We start from the raw sequence: 19078 nt of genomic DNA on the forward strand, positions 1-19078 counted from the left end.
ATGACACCATCAGATTCAGCGTATCAGAGAACCCTACTGTAGAAGTTTCAAGCTCCTATCTACAAAAATGTGGAATTTTGTATTTTTTGCCAGAAGGCAGATCACGGATGCGTGTTTTTTTGTTTGTTTTTTTTTTTTTTTTTTTTTTTCCCAGGGGTGATCGTATCGACCCAGTGGTCCTAGAATGTTGCAAGAGGACTCATTCTAACGGAAATGAAAAGTTCTAGTGCCCTTTTTAAGTGACCAAAAAAATTGGAGGGCATCTAGGCCCCCTCCCACGCTCATTTTTTTCCCAAAGTCAACGGATCAAAATTTTGAGATAGCCATTTTGTTTAGCATAGTCGAAAATCATAATAACTATGTTTTTGGGGATGACTTGCTCCCCCACAGCCCCTGGGGGAGGGGTTGCAAGTTACAAACTTCAACCAGTGTTTACATATAATAATGGTTATTGGAAAGTGTACAGACGTTTTCAGGGGGATTTTTTTGGTTTTGGGGGTAGGGTTGAGGGAGGGGGCTATGTGGGAGGATCTTTCCTTGGAGAAATATGCCATGGGGGAAAAAATTCAATGAAAAGGGCGCAGGACGAATCTGGTCACGTTAGAAAAAAATGTCAAATTAAGAGCTTAATATACAATGCTGGGTGTTCGGAGCCTCTCTATTATGGAGTATAATTTGAAAATAACACAACTATACGAGCGATAAAACATATATACCACAACCATAACTCAACTAACGAAAGAACTGCTAAGAGATAACACAACTATAAAGCGAAAACAGGTGAAAACTAACGGGAAAATAAACGAACTAAGAGGTGGAAGGGGCCCAGAGAAAAAATATAATCCTTTTTCAATTTTGAGCCTAACTTCCGCAAAGGAGTAATAATGTCAGAAGCCCCGAAATACCGAATTATTTTCTTTTCAAACACTTCGTGGTAAGGAACTGTAGTAAGGGGCGACCCGGCTCAATAGTAAACGAAACTCTAAAAAACGGAATTTTGATGCTAAAAGATACATCAAAAGATTCGAATTTTTACGCTGATTCTAAATATTAAGTTTCAATTAATTTAGTCTTTGTCATCAAAAGTTACGAGCCTGAGAAAATTTGCCCTATTTTGGAAAAAAGGGGGAAACATCCATTAAAAGTCACAGAATCTTAACGAAAATCACACTATCGCATTCGGTATATCAGAGAACTCTATAGCAAAAATTTCAAGCTCCTATCTAAAAAATGTGGAATTTTGTATTTTTTGCCAGAAGACAAATCACGGGTTTGTTTATTTATTTATTTGTTTTTTTTTTTGTTTTTTTCCCAGGGGTCATCTTATCGACCAAGTGGTCCTAGGATGTCGCGAGAGGGCTCATTCTAACGGAAATGAAAAGTTCTAGTGCCCTTTTTAAGTGACCAAAAAATTGGAGGGCACTTAGGCCCCCTCCCATGCTCATGTTTTTCCAAAAGTCAACAGATTAAAATTTTAAGATAGCCATTTTGTTCAACATAGTCGAAAACCATAATAACTATGTCTTTGGGAATGACTTACTCCCCCACAATCCCTGAGGGAGGGGCTGCAAGTTACAAACTTTGACCAGTGTTTACATATAGTAATGGTTATTGGGAAGTGTACAGACGTTTTCATGGGGATTTTTTGGTTTGGGGGGTGGGGTTGATGGGAGAGGGCTTTGTGGGAGGATCTTTCCTTTGAGGAATATGTCACGGGGGAAGAAAAATTCAATGAAAAGGGCGCAGGATTTTCTAGCATTACTATAAAAAAAACAATGAAAAAATAAACATGAAAACGTTTTTTCAAATGAAAGTAAGGAATAGCATTGAAATTTAAAACGAACAGAGATTATTACGCATATGAGGGGTTCTAAAAATACTTTAGCATAAAGAGCGAGATATTTAGGAGGAGATAGATACCTCGCTCTTGATGCTAAAATATTTTTAGTGATTTCAACTATTTATTCTACGGCCTTTTTGATTCAGGGGTCATTCGTAAAGAATTGGGACAAAACCTACGATTTAGTGTAAAGAGCGAGGTATTAACGAGGGTACAAACCCCCTCGTACACATAATAAAAATATAAGAATATAAAAGTTTGTTACGTAAGTTAATTCTTAAGTTACGTATATTTTTTACTAATAAAAACGTTCGTTGAATATTAAAAGTTCTAGTAGCCTTTTTAAGTAACCGAAAAATTGGAGGGCAGCTAGGCCTCCTTCCCCACCCCTTATTTCTCAAAATCGTCTGATCAAAACTAAGAGAAAGCCATTTAGCCAAAAAAAAAATAAATATACTAATTTCATTATAATAATTTATGTGCGGAGAGCCAAAACCAAACATGCATTAATTCAAAAACGTTCAGAAATTAAATAAAAACAAGAGCTAAGAGCTCATATGGCACTTGTGACGAGGTCGGAAGAGCCGAGAGCTCATATGGTACGAGGTCGGAAGAGCCAAGAGCTCATTTGGACGAGGTCGGAAGAGCCGAGAGCTCATATGGTACGAGGTCGGAAGAGCCAAGAGCCAAGAGCTCATTTGGCACTTGTGAGAAGGTCAGAACCTAAAGTTAAACTTTATAGCACAAGATCCTTCTAAATATCAAATTTCATTAAGATCTGGTCACCCTTTCGTAAGTTACAAATACCTCAATTTTCAAAATTACCTCCCCCCTCCCAATTCCACCAAAGAGAGCAGATCCGGTCCAGTTATGTCAGTCACGTATCTTAGACAGGTTTCTATTCTTCCCATCCAGTTTCATCCTGATCTCACCGCTTTAAGTATTTTCTAAGATTTCCGGTCCCCCCAACTGCCCCCCCCCCCAATTACGTTTGATCCGGTTGAGATTTAAAATAAGATATCAGAGTTACGAGGTCCTTCTAAATATGAAGTTTCATGAAGATCCGATCACTCCTTCGTAAGTTAAAAATACGTTATTTTTCTTATTTTTCAGAATTACCCCCCCCCCCGCAATTGAGCGGATCCGTTCCAATTATGTAAATTACGTATGCAAGACTTTTGCTTATTTTTCCAACCAAGTTTCATCCCAATCCCTCCAATCTAAGCGTTTCCCATCATTTTAGGTCTCCCCACCCCAAACTTCCCCCAATGTCACCAGATCCGGTCAGGATTTAAAATAAGAGCTTTGAGCCACGATATCCTTCTAAAAATCAAATTTCATGGAGATCCAATCACCCGTTCGTAAGTTAAAAATACCTCATTTTTTCTAATTTTTCAGAATTAACCCCCCCCCCCCCAACTACCCAAAAGAGAGTGGATCCGTTCCGTTTATGTCAATCATCTATCTAGGACTTGTGTTTATTTTTCCCACCATGTTTCATCCTGATCCCTCCACTCTAAGTGTTTTCCAAGTTTTAGGTTCCCCCTCCCAACTCCCCGCCCCCATCACAAGATCTGGTCGGGATTTAAAATAAGAGCTCTAAGACACGATATCCTTCTAAACATCAAATTTCATTGAGATCCGATCACCCGTTCGCAAGTTGAAAATACCTCATTTTTCTAATTTTTAAGACTTACTCCCCCCCCAACTACCCCAAAGAGAACAAATAAGTTCCGATTATGTCAATCATGTATCTAGGACTTGCGCTTATTTTTCCCATCAAGTTTCATCCCGATCCCTCTACTCTAAGTGTTTTCCAAGATTTTAGGTTTCCCCCCTCCAACTCCCCCCAATGTCATCAGACCCAGTCGGGATTTAAAATAAGAGCTCTGAGACACAATATCATTCCAAACATCAAATTTCATTAAGATCCAATCACCCGCTCATAAGTTAAAAATACTTCATTTTTTCTATTTTTCCGAATTAACCGGCCCCTACTCCCCCCCCCCAGATGGTCAAATCGGGAAAACGACTATTTCTAATTTAATCTGGTCCGGTCCCTGATACGCTTGCCAAATTTCATCGTCCTAGCTTACCTGGAAGTGCCTAAAGTAGCAAAACCGGGACTTTAGGTTTTCCCCCTCCGACTCCCCCCAATGTCATCAGATCCGGTCGGAATTTAAAATAAGAGCTCTAAGACACAATATCATTCCAAACATGAAATTTCATTAAGATCCAAATACCCGCTGATAAGTTAAAAATACTTCATTTTTTCTATTTTTTGCGAATTAACCGGGCCCCCACTCCCCCCCAGATGGTCAAATCGGGAAAACGACTATTTCTAATTTAATCTTGTCCTGTCCCTGATACGCTTGCCAAATTTCATCGTCCTAGCTTACCTGGAAGTGCCTAAAGTAGCAAAACCGGGACAGACAGACCGACAGACAGACAGACAGACCGACAGAATTGGCGACTGCTATATGTCACTTGGTTAATACCAAGTGCCATAAAAACTAGTTTTTTTAACTGAAAGTAAGGAGCGACATTAAAACTTAAAACGAACAGAAATTACTCCGTATATGAAATGGGTTGTCCCCTCCGCAGTCCCACGCTCTTTACGCTAAAGTTTTTAATTGTTTTAAAAAGTAGAATTGTGGCAAAGAGTCAAACTTTAGCGTAAAGAGCGAGGGACTGCGGAGGGGACAACCCATTTCATATACGGAGTAATTTCTGTTCGTTTTAAGTTTTAATGTCGCTCCTTACTTTCAGTTAAAAAAACTAGTTTTTTTTATTTAATAAAAAAAAGAAAAGAGGATATTACTTTGTCATTCCTCTGGTTGACAAATCAACTGGACATCATAATTCATAAGAACTTGTGATGGTTTTATTAGTTCGTGAGACTAAAGTTCTGATTTCTCGGATTTGTCAGCCTTCACTAGACAGTTTAATCATGTGAAAGTGAAGTTAAAATGGAAACATTGTCCACAATGATAAATTTGGCCGATAATTTTGCAAAAGCATTAAATATGGAAATTAACGAGCGAAAGCTGATAGTGTTTGTAAAGGATAATGACAGATCAAATAAACCTGAAAATTGCATTTTCATGTTAGCGAAAGTGGCTTAAGGGCCTTATTCACTTCGTAACTAGAAATAAACATCATTGACTTGGTTGGATAGGGACATGTATGCTAGGGGGGGGGGGAGAGAATAATGAAAAAATTCTATTATTGGGGAAGTGGCAAGAAATTTTGGCAGAAAATAGATTTTGAGATGCCTTCTTGTGTAAGTACATTGATAGGGAGGGGGTGATTCCCGTGATTCCCAACGTAGAGTGCAGGTCCCGCCGGTAGAACTTTGCTACATATTTGTGGGTCTTATTCACTTCTTAAGGGTCTACAGGTTCTTAAGGGTCTAAAGGTTCTTAAAACTTCTAAGGTTCTTAAAACTTCTGCATATTTTTGGGTCTTATTCACTTCTTAAGCGTCTAAGGTTCTTAAGGGTCTAAAGGTTCTTAAAACTTCTAAAGGTTCTTAAGGGTCTTATTCACTTCGTAACTAGAAATAAACATATTGACCTGGTTGAATAGGGACATGTATGTTAGGAGGGGGGATAATGAAAAAATTCTATTATTGGGGAAGTGGCAAGAAATTTTGGCAGAAAATAGATTTTGAGATGCCTTCTTGTGTAAGTACATTGATATTCAGGGGGTGATTCCCGTGATTCCCAACGTAGAGTGCAGGTCCCACCGGTAGGACTTTGCTGGATATTTGTGGGTCAGGAGCAGGATGTGTACCCTTTGACTAACTATACTTTTGAGACTTAATTTTGAAAAAAAAACTATTTTTTATATGATTGACGCCAGATTCATATGCATTTAAAGACCAAAAAAGGTACAAGATAGTAATGCAATAACGGCATTCATTGTATTAAAGGTTTTCTATTCAGACACAATTTTTCATTAGCGTAAAGCCTGCCTAGAGGACTACCTGAAAAAAAAATGCCAAGTTAATGGCCTTTTATGCATTCCTCATGGGAATACATATATAATTCTGAGCAATAAAATTTAAATTTAAATTAGGAGGGGAATTGGTGTTTTAGAAATGCTTAGGTGGGGCATGGTCGAAAATCTATTCTTGAAGAACTAATTCAGACCAATCTTCAAGATCTAATTACAATGGTCAAATTGAGAGCTGATATCAGGATTTAAATTTCTTACGATAAGAATGGAGAAGTGCTTCGTCCTCTAAGAAACCATAATTATTATACAGTAAATTATTGAATCAATTTAATCAATAAATTTGATAAAAGCAACAAAATCCAGAAATTCAATTGCAGATCTTCATAAAAGAAATACTTGGCAACAGCTCCTGAATTTAATTATTACAATTAAAAAATTTAACATTATAAAATAAATTTTATTATTGTCAATTTTAAACTACATATTGTTTGTCTATTTGTAATAGTAAAGTAGCAAAGGTAACAAAATCAATAATTTGATATAGGTAACGAAATCAATAAATTCAATTGAAGACATTCATAAAAGAAATACTTGGCAACAGCTCCTTAATTTTATTATTAATTTTTTAAAATTTATTATTATTAAATAAATGTTATTATTTTCAATTTTAAACTATATATTGTTTGTCTATTAGTAATAGCAAAGTAATGAAGGTAACAAAATCAATAATTTGATAAAGGTAACAAAATCCATAATTTGGAAATCTGCTATTGAGTAGCTAGTGTTTTCTTCTGTCTTTTTAATTAAGATATTCTTCAATTAACTTAATTAATTAGTTTAATTTAATTAAAAATTTAATTAAAATTTACTTTTAATTACTTAAGATATATATTCCATAGATACTCCGAAATGAGAATTTTTATTCTAGGTTTAGCATCAACTGCTGGTGTTGTTGCCACATTCCCCGCATTAGCTGGTCGTAAGAAGCGAGAAATCTCCAACGAAATTGACGAATCTCCAATAATGAACGAACTGGCTCCACTCGTTTTTGAACATGAAGTGTTGGAGATGCTTGGCAAACATGTTGACAAAATCTTGAAAAGTTACATGCAGGTTCTAGCTAAGCCAGAATGCGCTGAACGTTTTATGTGCGAAAGTGGAGACATGACAAATAAATTGGGAGGCTCTGCACTGAAGCCCATCTTAAAGTAGGTTTTTTGATAATATAAAGATTTACACTATTTTTTTTTTATTTGTGAGTGCCGTAAATTCTGAACCTCAGTGGGGTCAATATTTTCATTTAATAGGGATATTTTTAATTTACTTTTATTTTGTATCATTTTTATTTACTTTCGAGAATTCTTATAAATGCTTCTTTCTGTTGAATAGAAAATATTTTAATGCTACTACTAAGTACGAAAAATTTCTATTTAAGATCTATTTAAGCTTCCAATTAGTGACAATAATAAAAGGATTAAAAAAAAGTCACAGGTGCTGTTACTGTGGTAAACGAGTTTCTTAAATGTGGTGGCTTTGAGGTTAGAAATAAGCTACTGAAGATTATGAATATGATTTTTGAAAAAAAGGGAAGTACTTAGAGATTTTAGGAAAACCCTAATTAAACCACTGCATAACAAAAGTGATAAGAGTGAGTGTGATAATTATTGAGGCATTAGCCTGGTCTCTATAGGTATCATATTACTAAGTATTACTAAGTAATATGATACTTTTTAGACTGAGAGTTGCTGTTGACAAAGTGTTAGGAAACAACCAGTGCGGTTCTAGAAAGGGTAGAGGATGTGTCGACCAAATTTTCATACTTTGGTTAATAATTGAGAAGTACCTGAGTTATCAAACACCTTTGGTCCTCATTTTTACACACTATGAGCAAGTTTTTGATTCCCTTGACAGAAGAGCTTTAGCGAAGGTCTTAGCCTTTTATGGTATACCGGGCAAACACATTAAGGTGATTGTACGATGGTATGTACCATCGTATGTACCATGGTATGTACGAGAATAAGACTACTGCGGTTAAGGTAGGGAATGACATTAGCAGCTGATTTCATATTAAATCAGGAGTTAAGCAGGGTTGTGTTCTATTACCTTTTATAGGGATCATTTTGATTGACTTTTTTTTTTAAGAAGCACAGGAAAGGCAATGAGAGAAGACGGAATTAAAAGCTTTGCTGAACTTTAACTATGCTGATGATTTAAGCATACTAGATAAAAGTGTGCGCACAATGAATGAACTTTTAGAGATTTTGTGAGTTCAGGGTTCCAGAAAAAGTTTAAAAATTAATGTTAAGAAGACTTAGTCACTAAGGCTAGGATTAGGTGAAGATGAAAGGTGACGTTCGGTAGTGAATAGATTGTTCAGGTGGGCAGCTTCACTTACCTTGGCAGTATGCCGTTGGGAACAGCGAAGATGTTAAAAGTAGAAAAGACAAGGCTCAGGGTGTTTTATAACAGTTGAAAAAGTTTTGAAGAATAGGAAGATAAGTCTGCGAACCAAGATTAGAATATTCGAAGCTACAGTGATGACAGTGGTCAAATATGGTTCTAAAGAACGGGCATTCGAAAAAGCGGTTGAAGATTTGCTCGGTGTTTTCCAGAGAAATTACCTGAAGATTGTTCTGGGTACCCAGCTGACTGACTTTATGTCAAACAGTAGGCTGTGCGAGTTCAATCCTGCTTTCTAGGGTTATAATGAGAGAAAGGTTGAGATAGCTTGGGCACGTTCTGCAGTTGAAAGATGACAGATCGCCGAAGATTGTCCTTTTTGGCCAACTGTCTAGGTTCAAACGGAAAGCAGGTCGTCCGTGGTTTATGCGGGAGGGTGTCATAAAGAAAGATTTAGGGAAAATTGGAACTTCCTGGGAGGGTGTAAAGAGGAAGGCTTTGAAAATATTAGGATGGAGGAGGGGCGTTCGTTGCTCTGTTGGCCTCATGCAGCCTGATACTGCGGTGAGTTGCTAATAGCAGAAGAATAAAATGCTGAATCAGCCTATTTCAACTTCCGTTAGGTTCGCGTGGTTTATCACACAATTACAGTGGTACAGCTGTGGTTAAACAAATTATAGTACATAAGTATATAAAAATAAAACTGTTTCTCTTACATGGAACGCGTAAATTAGTGGTTAACAACTTATCTTTTGAGTCATCCCCGCGTTCAATATAGCTTATTTTCAGGACCGGATCTAGGAGGATTGCTAGAAGGGGTAAGTTCCCCGGCTGGGACACCTAGGGGTGGCAAAACAAGCTTAAATTATGATATTTTTCGGCCAAAAATTGTAATGTTTATATGTAATCCTTACATGTACAAATGTAATGTTGATGGTGGGGCAAAGTTTACATCCCCCCTCAGAGAAACAACTTAACTCCAGCTCTACTTATTGCAATTAATCGCAATTGCTTATTGAATAAGCGCAATTATTGTTGTCTATTGAACGCTGGAAAATATAATTTTACGCGATTAATTAGAAAATTGAAAGAAACGGTCAAAAGATCTAATGCTAATTTTCCATTCCTATACGCCTGTGTTGTCCCTGTTATACCGAAAACTTTAGTTGAAAATTAAAAACACAATCAATAGAGTTAAAAAACTTGTAGCTAAATAGTAATTTTTAAGAAAGTTTTAATTTTCAAGAAAGCAATGTTTTGATTTATCCTGATTGATAAACAGACCAGGAGTTTTCAATCTAAAAGATAAGAGCAAATTGTAGGTTATTAAGGTCTAATGCGAAATAAGCAAATTAGGTTTCATTAAGTACTTATGAATGCAATTCAATAATTCCAATCAGCTATGGAATGCCACAAATTATAACAATGAATTGCAATAGACTTGTTGAATGCCGGGTTAAATCACACCCTTAATTTATAAAAGGCTTCCTCGAAAGATTTTCTTTTAGGTAGAACAAGACAGCTAATCTCAGTGCCATCTATATAGAATAAAGAATGCCAGCTGGGACATTTTGGAGAATCACTTGAGAAGAATAAATCCATTTGATGAAATCAGGAGTGGACTCAGGGTTGAGTCTTAGGGAAACATGCCCCCAGAAGCTCAAAAATTGTACTAGCTGCAAGGTTGGAGGGGCATCGAATACCGATGTGGGAGCTAAATTTTTATCTCCCCCCCCAAAATATTGATTCTGTATCCACTACTGGATGGAATTGAGTATGTTCAATTAGATCCCATAGTCAAAGTTTCCCTCGGATGTCTATTTCAGCCTTTTATGCTTAAGTTCATTCCTCCCTGATTCAAACAAAAATTTAATGAATGGACAGGCCGTACGTAAGCGAAGAACTAACCCATTTAATGTGTTTCCCTGGGAATTAAATTTTGCCAAGCTCAAAGAGTAATAGCAAAGGCCTTGAATGGCAGCTGAAAATTTGAAGAAAGTGAGGATGAATTTGTCCAAATCATAGAAAAGGGTGAATTACTAGTTATTAGTAGAAGCTCTCTTGGCTTTATCTGAGAGGTACATAGGCATAAGCCCCCGGGTATATACCTACTTACGCTACTTAGGTTTTTGAGTAATTAAGCAAATACTAGCAATCATCCAAATAATATAATCATTTTGACAACAAACATCTTACTATTTACTGAAGTCATTCAAACAAAAAAGGAGAATTGAAAAATAAAAAAAAAACAGCATGCGAAGAACACAAAGAAACAAAAATAAGGAAAAACAATTTTGCCTAAAACATCCACATCCTATACATTTTAAATTTATTTCCGTTTATTCTTTAGGACGAATACTTTTTGCCAAAATAGAGAACGATATCGACTGTTTTGCATGTCTGTAAAAATATTAAAAGAAGAGGGCAATTTGTAAAAACACTAGAAAAAATGAGTTATATTTAATAGCTGAGAACTCTTTTTTTCTGGGGGGGGGGGAATAAGAGGTGTCCTGAATTCATGTTGAGTCAATACACCCGAATATTTAAATGATTAAGGAAATATCTGTTGTCGCTATGATATTATAATCCTTTAATTAATGGCGAAACGAATTGGTATCGTATACCAAAGCCAATAATACGCGGGTATCTATAGCTACAGAGAGGAATTGTAAAAGCACAAAAGTAACAGAAGTATATGGGATGAAAAAGCAAAGAATACAGCACTAGACCCTTAAAGTCCCAACCGGCAATTCTGATCTCCGTTCTATAGTCCTTCTTACGAAAATACAATAGGGGGTTAGGGTCTATGCATCCTATGATTTGGTGCACCCTTCCTGTTTACCCTCCTAAAATTTCTCCAGGAACCCATTTAGAGCTGGTTCGCTCTGATATATTGGATATGTACTGAAAAAACTCAGGGCAGAAATTGAATTCCCAAATACCCCGATTTCGTCTATTTTAAGTTTGTCTTATTTAGGGGAATCGGAATGAGCCAAGACTTGGAAAAATAACAATTTATATAGCCTGTCTGGTGAAAACTTAAAAAGGGAAGGTATATTTTTCGGCACAATAGAAAAAGATTAGTTGCATGAAATTTCGAGGAAAATTGTATGTTTTTTTTAGAGGAAGGGGGCAGAACGCGAGAGATCTTGGGTATATTGACTGGGTTCAGGCCTTTAATACTTAATTAAGATTCTTGGAAATTAAAATGTCATTATCGCATTTAAACAAGCACAGGTAATTATATTTTTTATTAAACAGAAAAATCGTACAAAGAAGAGAGAAAGTACAAATGAAAAGTCTGGGAGGGATAGTGAACAATTTTTTCAATTTTTTTTAATTTCTAAGGCCTTTTTGCATTTCCACTTACAATAGAAATGAAATGAAAATATTGGAAAACGAAGAAATTTTTAATAACACAGCGCAATTTGGAAGATAAACACAAAAACTTTTCCTTTTCACAAGTAATACTTAACTTACTTAACCAATTCAAACAACCAAATTTCATTTCCACTGTCCTCGGTATTTTCACTTACCCAAGTCGTACAATTGAATCCTATTACTGTCCTTGGTATTACCACTTAACCAATTCAACCAATCAAATTTTGTTTTCACTGTCCTTGGTATTTTCACTTAACCAATTCAACAAATCAAATTTTATTTCACTGTCCTTGGTATTTTCACTTAACCAATTCAACCAATCAAATTTTGTTTTCACTGTCCTTGGTACTTTCACTTAACCAATTCAACCAATCAAATTTTGTTTTCACTGTCCTTGGTATTTTCACTTAACCAATTCAACCAATCAAATTTTGTTTTCACTGTCCTTGGTATTTTCACTTAACCAATTCAACCAATCAATTTCTTTTTCACTGTTCTTGATATTTTCACTTAACCAATTCAAACAATCAAATTTCATTTCCACTGTCCTTGGTATTTTCACTTAACCAATTCAACCAATCAAATTTTATTTCACTGTCCTTGGTATTTTCACTTAACCAATTCAACCAATCAAATTTTGTTTTCACTGTCCTTGGTATTTTCACTTAACCAATTCAAACAATCAAATTTCGTTTTCACTGTCCTTGGTATTTTTACTTAACCAGTTCAACCAATCAAATTTTGTTTTCACTGTCCTTGATATTTTCACTTAACCAATTCAACCAATCAAATTTTGTTTTCACTGTCCTTGGTATTTTCACTTAACCAATTCAACCAATCAAATTTTGTTTTCACTGTCCTTGGTATTTTCACTTAACCAATTCAACCAATCAAATTTTGTTTTCACTGTCCTTGGTATTTTCACTTAACCAATTCAACCAATCAAATTTTGTTTTCACTGTCCTTGGTATTTTCACTTAACCAATTCAACCAATCAAATTTTGTTTTCACTGTCCTTGGTATTTTCACTTAACCAATTCAACCAATCAAATTTTGTTTTCACTGTCCTTGGTATTTTCACTTAACCAATTCAACCAATCAAATTTTGTTTTCACTGTCCTTGGTATTTTCACTTAACTAATTCAACCAATCAAATTCTGTTTTTGCTGTCCTTGATATTTTCACTTAACCAATTCAACCAATCAAATTTTGTTTTCACTGTCCTTGGTATTTTCACTTAACCAATTCAACCAATCAAATTTTGTTTTCACTGTCCTTGGTATTTTCACTTAACCAATTCAACCAAACAAATTTCGTTTTCATTGTCCTTGATATTTTCACTTAACCAATTCAACCAATCAAATTTTGTTTTTACTGTCCTTGGTATTTTCACTTAACCAATTCAACCAAACAAATTTCGTTTTCACTGTTCTTGATATTTTCACTTAACCAATTCAACCAATCAAATTTTGTTTTCACTGTCCTTGATATTTTCACTTAACCAATTCAACCAATCAAATTTTGTTTTCACTGTCCTTGATATTTTGACTTAACCAATTCAAAAATCAAATCCCATTTTCACTGTCCTTGGTAATTTAAATAGCGTACCTTTTTCTGACCATAATTATGATGTCAGACTAATAATCAAATTTGCAAATTTGACCAAAATTGTGCCTTCGAAAAAATAAAGCAATCAAGTTTGTGTCCCGCTTTATAATTAGAAACAGTAATAGTTATAATTACATCAAGAAATATTACAGGAAATTTGTTAAAATTTACTGGGTTTTTGCAAATTGATGTTTAGCTTTCGTTTATATGAGATTAAATACATTGAAAATAAAGAAAATTCTGAAAATATTTGTAATCATGGGGAAACTCATAAAAGGTTGAGATTCATGAGAAAAGAGACATGGGCGGGATATCCTCTTCCGAAATACCTGCCCATCGTGACCATTTTTTTTTTCAGGATAAAGATGGGAAATTTTGGAAAAGATTGTTTTAGTATGATATGATATTTAATATAATTTTATTTGTTAAAAGCTAGGCCATGGCAAGCAGCAAAAGCAGAATTTAATAGAATGTACCCGCAGAAAAAAAATCCAACTATTCCAAAAATTTTTCTCGATGCACCTTTCCCACACGGATGTATCTACAGCAATCTCTTCTATTAATAAATTTATATTTTCCAAAACACCAACAAGCCACCAACAAGTCTTTAACCCTTACACTCTCATAAATGTTCTTCTCTTAATCGGTCCTTTGGGTACCCCTCCTCTTGGTTTTAGAAACAATATTTATATCTCATGACAAAACCCTGACTAGCCTTTAACGAAAAGATGAAGCGAAGATCTACTCGGTTTAACCTTTGACCTATTAGAAGTGGAGAAAAGTGATTATGGCAATGATTATATTTTGATTATGTTTCTTCATTATTATTTTTATTAAAAAGAAGAATCGTACAAAAAGAGAGAAAGTACAAATAAAAAGTCTGGGAGGGATAGTGAACAATTTTTTTCAAGGTCAATAGGGTCAGACATCACCAAAAATCTAGGTTTTTTAGGCTTAAATTGTACATTAATATTAGGTTGTGTTTTCTACATTACGCAAAGGCTGTTTAAATGTATAAAAAAATTTCTGTTTCAGCAAAGCAAAATTGATTCAAGTAGTCCAAACATTAATTTGTTTTTTAATTATTGAGTGTGTATGGTGTGATCAAAAAGCGCTGATCCCCCTTCCCTCAGAAAAAAAAATGGTGAGCCAAAAGGGCGCGGTTAAACATCAATATTTATTATTAGTGAAGGTAACAAAAGTGGAAAAAAGGATTTGTAAACTGGATAATCGGGGTTGACGTTTGTTTGAAAAGTCGAGACGTGTAGGCAACATTAAAATGAGCATTTGGGGGGACATATGAATTTGTAAAATGTACCAAAACTGGATAAAATAAAAATAAAATCAAGAGAAATCATTAAACCTATTTAGCACATAAGGGATAAGAGGAATTCCACCAGAGATTGGTTCGGAGAATCTGGTCACAAGAAAAATTGAAAATATTTCCTTCTTCCCACATTTTTTTATTCTTCTTTAATGAAGGATATTTTTCTTTCTTCCCATATCCCACATTTTATAGCGTTTTGAGGCGTGGGTACGGGGGAAATGGGAACTTCTTGGGATAGTGTAAAGAGGGAGGCTTTGAATAAATTGGGATGGAGAAGAAGCGTGCGTAGTTGTGTCAGCCACAGGCGACTTGTTACCATAGTGAGTTCTTAGTATTATTAATATGTGTGTGTATGTGGAGGGAGGAGGCTAGTGGACTATCCTAACTCGTCCTCGACGCTGTTTGGCTTCTGTAACATTTCTAAAAACTTACCCAATGTATTTTACATTTACAGTTTATTGTATTACAATTGGATTTTTATTTTAGAATGATCGAGCCCTTCGTTCCTGAGTCAGTTCGCCCCCTTGCAGCTGCTTTTAGACGAGGGTACAAGGACAGGTCAGCATGTCGACGATCAAACTGCCCAAGAAAATTTTTTTAGTTGAGAAATTATTCATATTATTTAAAAGTACTCATTAATTTGAAAAGAAAAGGGACACATGGCCTATATATTTGGTTGTGCTTACGTGCAACAGTGGAAGTTTTGTATGCGCATTTTTGCGCAATTATTCTGTCTCTTTTTCCTTTTATTTTTTTTTTTATTTCAATGTTATGTTATTTTTTTATTTTTACTAAGTTCTTTACACAATTTTTGATCAAAATGTATCTATTATTATTGTGTATTTATTTATTTATCTAGAATTTATGTGAAAGAATGATGAAGCTTAGAATTCTTATTTAAGGTGTTATTAGCACATTGGTTACCTAGTCAGAAATCATTATATCACTTTCCTCAATATATTCTGTTCATTTCATCATTGATAAATTAAATATTGTTGGGCATGTTACCGTTATTTTGGAACTTAAAAGAAAAGAAAACTTCTAAGGGATTTGATTAGTTGAAGTGGGAGTATTAAAAAACAAGTCAAATGTTGACTTGACTCACTAGGACAAACGTTTTAAGCATGTGGATGTAAACCACGAATATTGCCATTAAAAGCCAAAAATTGGGGGGGGGGATAAGATCTGCCCAATCTGTTGTTAATTTATTAATGAATTAACCCACTGCCTTTACCGGTATTTATTTTTTCTGGGTCATTGGGCCTGACACAATACGGGATACTTTGAATTCTAAGTGAAATTTGGGTATTTGTTCGATATTTATTTGTGTGTGTATGAGTTTCATATTTTGTGAATTTAATTTTGTAAATATAAAGGATTTATCTTTATATGCTAGCAGTGCTAAATATTTATTTGACGTAGGCCCACAACGAGTTGGATTTAGACCATATTGTACCCATAGGGGGTCCATGAGAACGTGAGTTCGTTAGTATAGGATTTGTATTCAAGTTGAATTCATTATTATTCAGTATACATACCTATAAGTTTTACTGGATTTATGGGGGAGGAGGCTAAAAATTTATTGTCATTCCAACATGCGTTGGGACCTAAACCAATAATATATCATATTCTACATAACAATATATTTTTATAATAATATATTCTATGCCAATTGGGCCGTGTTTGACAGGGACGTGTTCCCTTATCAGATAATTTAAAGCTGATGTTTAACCAGAAGGATCAGACAACATACAATTTAATGGTCAGCCTTCACCGTTGACCCAAAGTTTTCAAATTTTGAATTTATGGTCATGACCTCGACAGTAGTTTTTTTTTGTAATTGCCCACTCTTTGCACTACCATAAAGGTAGACAGACATGAAGTTTTCTCCCAGCGTTTCCAAAACAGATTGCATGCGAATGATAAGCTGGCTTTTCTCCAAAAAAGGTACTTCATTCTTGGCAAATGATTTTGAATTTCTAAAAGATGGGCAGACAACTAAGAAAATTTACTTAGCCAAGGTATCAAGCTGGGTATTAAGCAAGCTAGCAGTTATCCTCGCCAGCCTGAAGTAGTAGCCATTACCATCCCGTCATGCCTGAAGTCATGTTAATTGGGCCTTTTGACTATTTGTGACCAAATGGAATAAAGGTCATCCCTACACCATCACCATCATTTCCTCCCTGAAATTATATTAATTGGGCCGTTCCACTACCCGTGACAAAATGGAATAAAATGTTTAACAGTGTTGAAGTTGGGGAGAGACACATAAAAAGGCGACTGGGGACTGGTTGCCTTCCAATCAATTTTGAACTTAAAACTGCACTGTAAATTTCAGTTTTCCATCAAATGACGGTACATATATGATATACCCCCGACATAATATTATTCTAATATGTTTTTCTGACGGTCAATCCTAATGAAATATACATAAGTATGATAAAAATATAATACTTTAGAAACAAATTTGAGCTAAATATTCGCCCATTAGGGGGAGGGGATGAAGTGTAGCGGGTCTGCACGCCTAATATGTTAGGTCCAATTATTCTCCATATTATGAAGTAAGAATTGTTTTATAACTTCACAGTGTCCAAATACTTTACCTCACCCTCCCCTGATGTACAAATATGTACCCCAAATTATATATTTTTAATCTATTTTGTCACTTCTCTTTGTCTTATCTCAACCTAAGCTGAAAGAAGCTAACAAAAAAAAAAAACGGTTCTGCGATGTGTCAATAGATGAACAACTTCAGTGGCCAGGGATGTATCATACAAGCACCCAAATGACTTCCATCTGAAGTTTCAACAATAGCTCACATCATATGACCTAGTGAAAACAAATTAAAATAATACATCAAAGTTAAATAGTTTAAAGCTAAATTTTACTCAGGCCGTGATATTGCGCTGCCTATGAGTTTTGACATTCAGAAATAAAATTCTCTTTGTTTTGTCTCACGCTAAGCTGAAAGAAGCTAACAAAAAACCGGTTCTGTGATGTGTCAATAAATGAACAACTTCAGTGGCCAGGGATATATCATACAAGTACCCAAATGACTTCCAATAAAACAAATTAAAATAATACATCAAAGTTAAATAGTTTAAAGCTAAATTTTACTCAGGCCGTGATATTGCGCTGCCTATGAGTTCTGACATTCAGAAATAAAATTCTCTTTGTCTTGTCTCACGCTAAGCTGAAAGAAGCTAACAAAAAACCGGTTCTGTGATGTGTCAATAAATGAACAACTTCAGTGGCCAGGGATATATCATACAAGTACCCAAATGACTTCCAATAAAACAAATTAAAATAATACATCAAAGTTAAATAGTTTAAAGCTAAATTTTACTCAGGCCGTGATATTGCGCTGCCTATGAGTTCTGACATTCAGAAATAAAGTACCTTCCATAAATATTAATTTGAAACGACTGATTTTTAGTTGAAAGTTGAATAGCATCAAAACTTACAACAAACGGAAAATTAACAAACTGTCAAATGTCAAATTAACAAACTTTGTCAAATTAACAAATTAACTTTGTCAAATTAACAAACTGTAAGTGTATGCTGGCCATGTCAGATCTTTGTTATATGTCTAAATTTAAACTTGCTTTTTAAGAAGACGAGCCTCGCTCTTAGACTAGTGGTTTAATAGAACAGTTAAGTTTCAATTAGAGAAGGAAAGAAGCGACAAAACGCTCAGAGTTTATTACCGCCGTATTATATTTGATAAATTATAGATTATGCAATTTACAGTGTAAAATTAACAGAAGCTGCTTGGAAGTCACAAAAGTCCTTACACTATTAATGCTATGTCACTTTTTCAAGGAACCTTGTATTTATTTTGAAAAAATACGTCCTTTGAATGTAATCTACAAAAGTTTTAACTTGATTGTTTTAAATGATAAAAAAATACTAGTACACAAGAATTGCTATGCCAGTTTTTGCTTTGGACGTTCAAGACAAATTTCTCCGTAAATCCCACTCCTCCCGCGGAAAATTCTTCCCCATAAGCAATTTTTCTCGCTGAAAATCCCCCCCAAAGAAAAATCTCTCAGACAATTCTAGTCCCTCTGAAAATTTCTCCCGGACATCTCCTCTTAAACATTTCTACATGTAAAATTGAGTCACCATAGAGAAAGTAAGACAAATAAAAAGAATTTCATATAAGAATTCTGGCAATTCACCCCGTGTAAAATCTACCGTGGAAAGTTCACCTGCTCTTCTGAAACTTCACTCCCCACGGAAATTCTTCCCGTGGGAATCCCTCGCAGAAAATTCATCCCCTTCCCCGAAAAATGTTTGCATACTTCCCAATAACCGAAATTATAAGTAAACATCGGGAGATTTTTATAACTTACAGCCTTTTCTCTAGGGGCTGTAGGGGGTCTTGTCATCCCCAGAGGGAGAGTTACTGGACTGCTCAACTATACAGAACAAAATGATTATCTAAAAATCTTGAGCGTATGACTTTTGAGAAACTGAGGTGTGGGAGGGGGACCAGTTACCTTCCAATATTTTTGGTCATTTAAAATGGTACTAGAACTTTTAGTTTCCGTTTGAATGAGC

At 35.1% G+C, this 19078-nt stretch overlaps 2 protein-coding genes across 2 annotated transcripts in view; one reads left to right on the top strand and one right to left on the bottom strand.

Moving 5' to 3' along the window:
* LOC136040356 (uncharacterized) overlaps nt 1-15903 on the top strand; it is a 61552-nt gene extending 45649 nt beyond the window's left edge. The window contains exons 4-5 of the mRNA XM_065724603.1: nt 6728-7007; nt 15002-15903. Of these exons, the coding sequence (XP_065580675.1) occupies nt 6728-7007; nt 15002-15116 (395 nt within the window). The 3' untranslated portion in view covers nt 15117-15903. The remainder of the gene's footprint in view (nt 1-6727; nt 7008-15001) is intronic.
* The window catches only part of LOC136040359 (PIH1 domain-containing protein 1-like), a 491267-nt gene that overhangs the window by 272503 nt on the left and 199686 nt on the right, over nt 1-19078 (bottom strand). The gene's annotated exons all lie outside the window — the stretch shown is intronic.

The sequence above is a fragment of the Artemia franciscana genome, chromosome 20 (genome assembly GCF_032884065.1).
Source record: "Artemia franciscana chromosome 20, ASM3288406v1, whole genome shotgun sequence".
In the NCBI taxonomy this organism is placed as follows: domain Eukaryota; kingdom Metazoa; phylum Arthropoda; class Branchiopoda; order Anostraca; family Artemiidae; genus Artemia; species Artemia franciscana.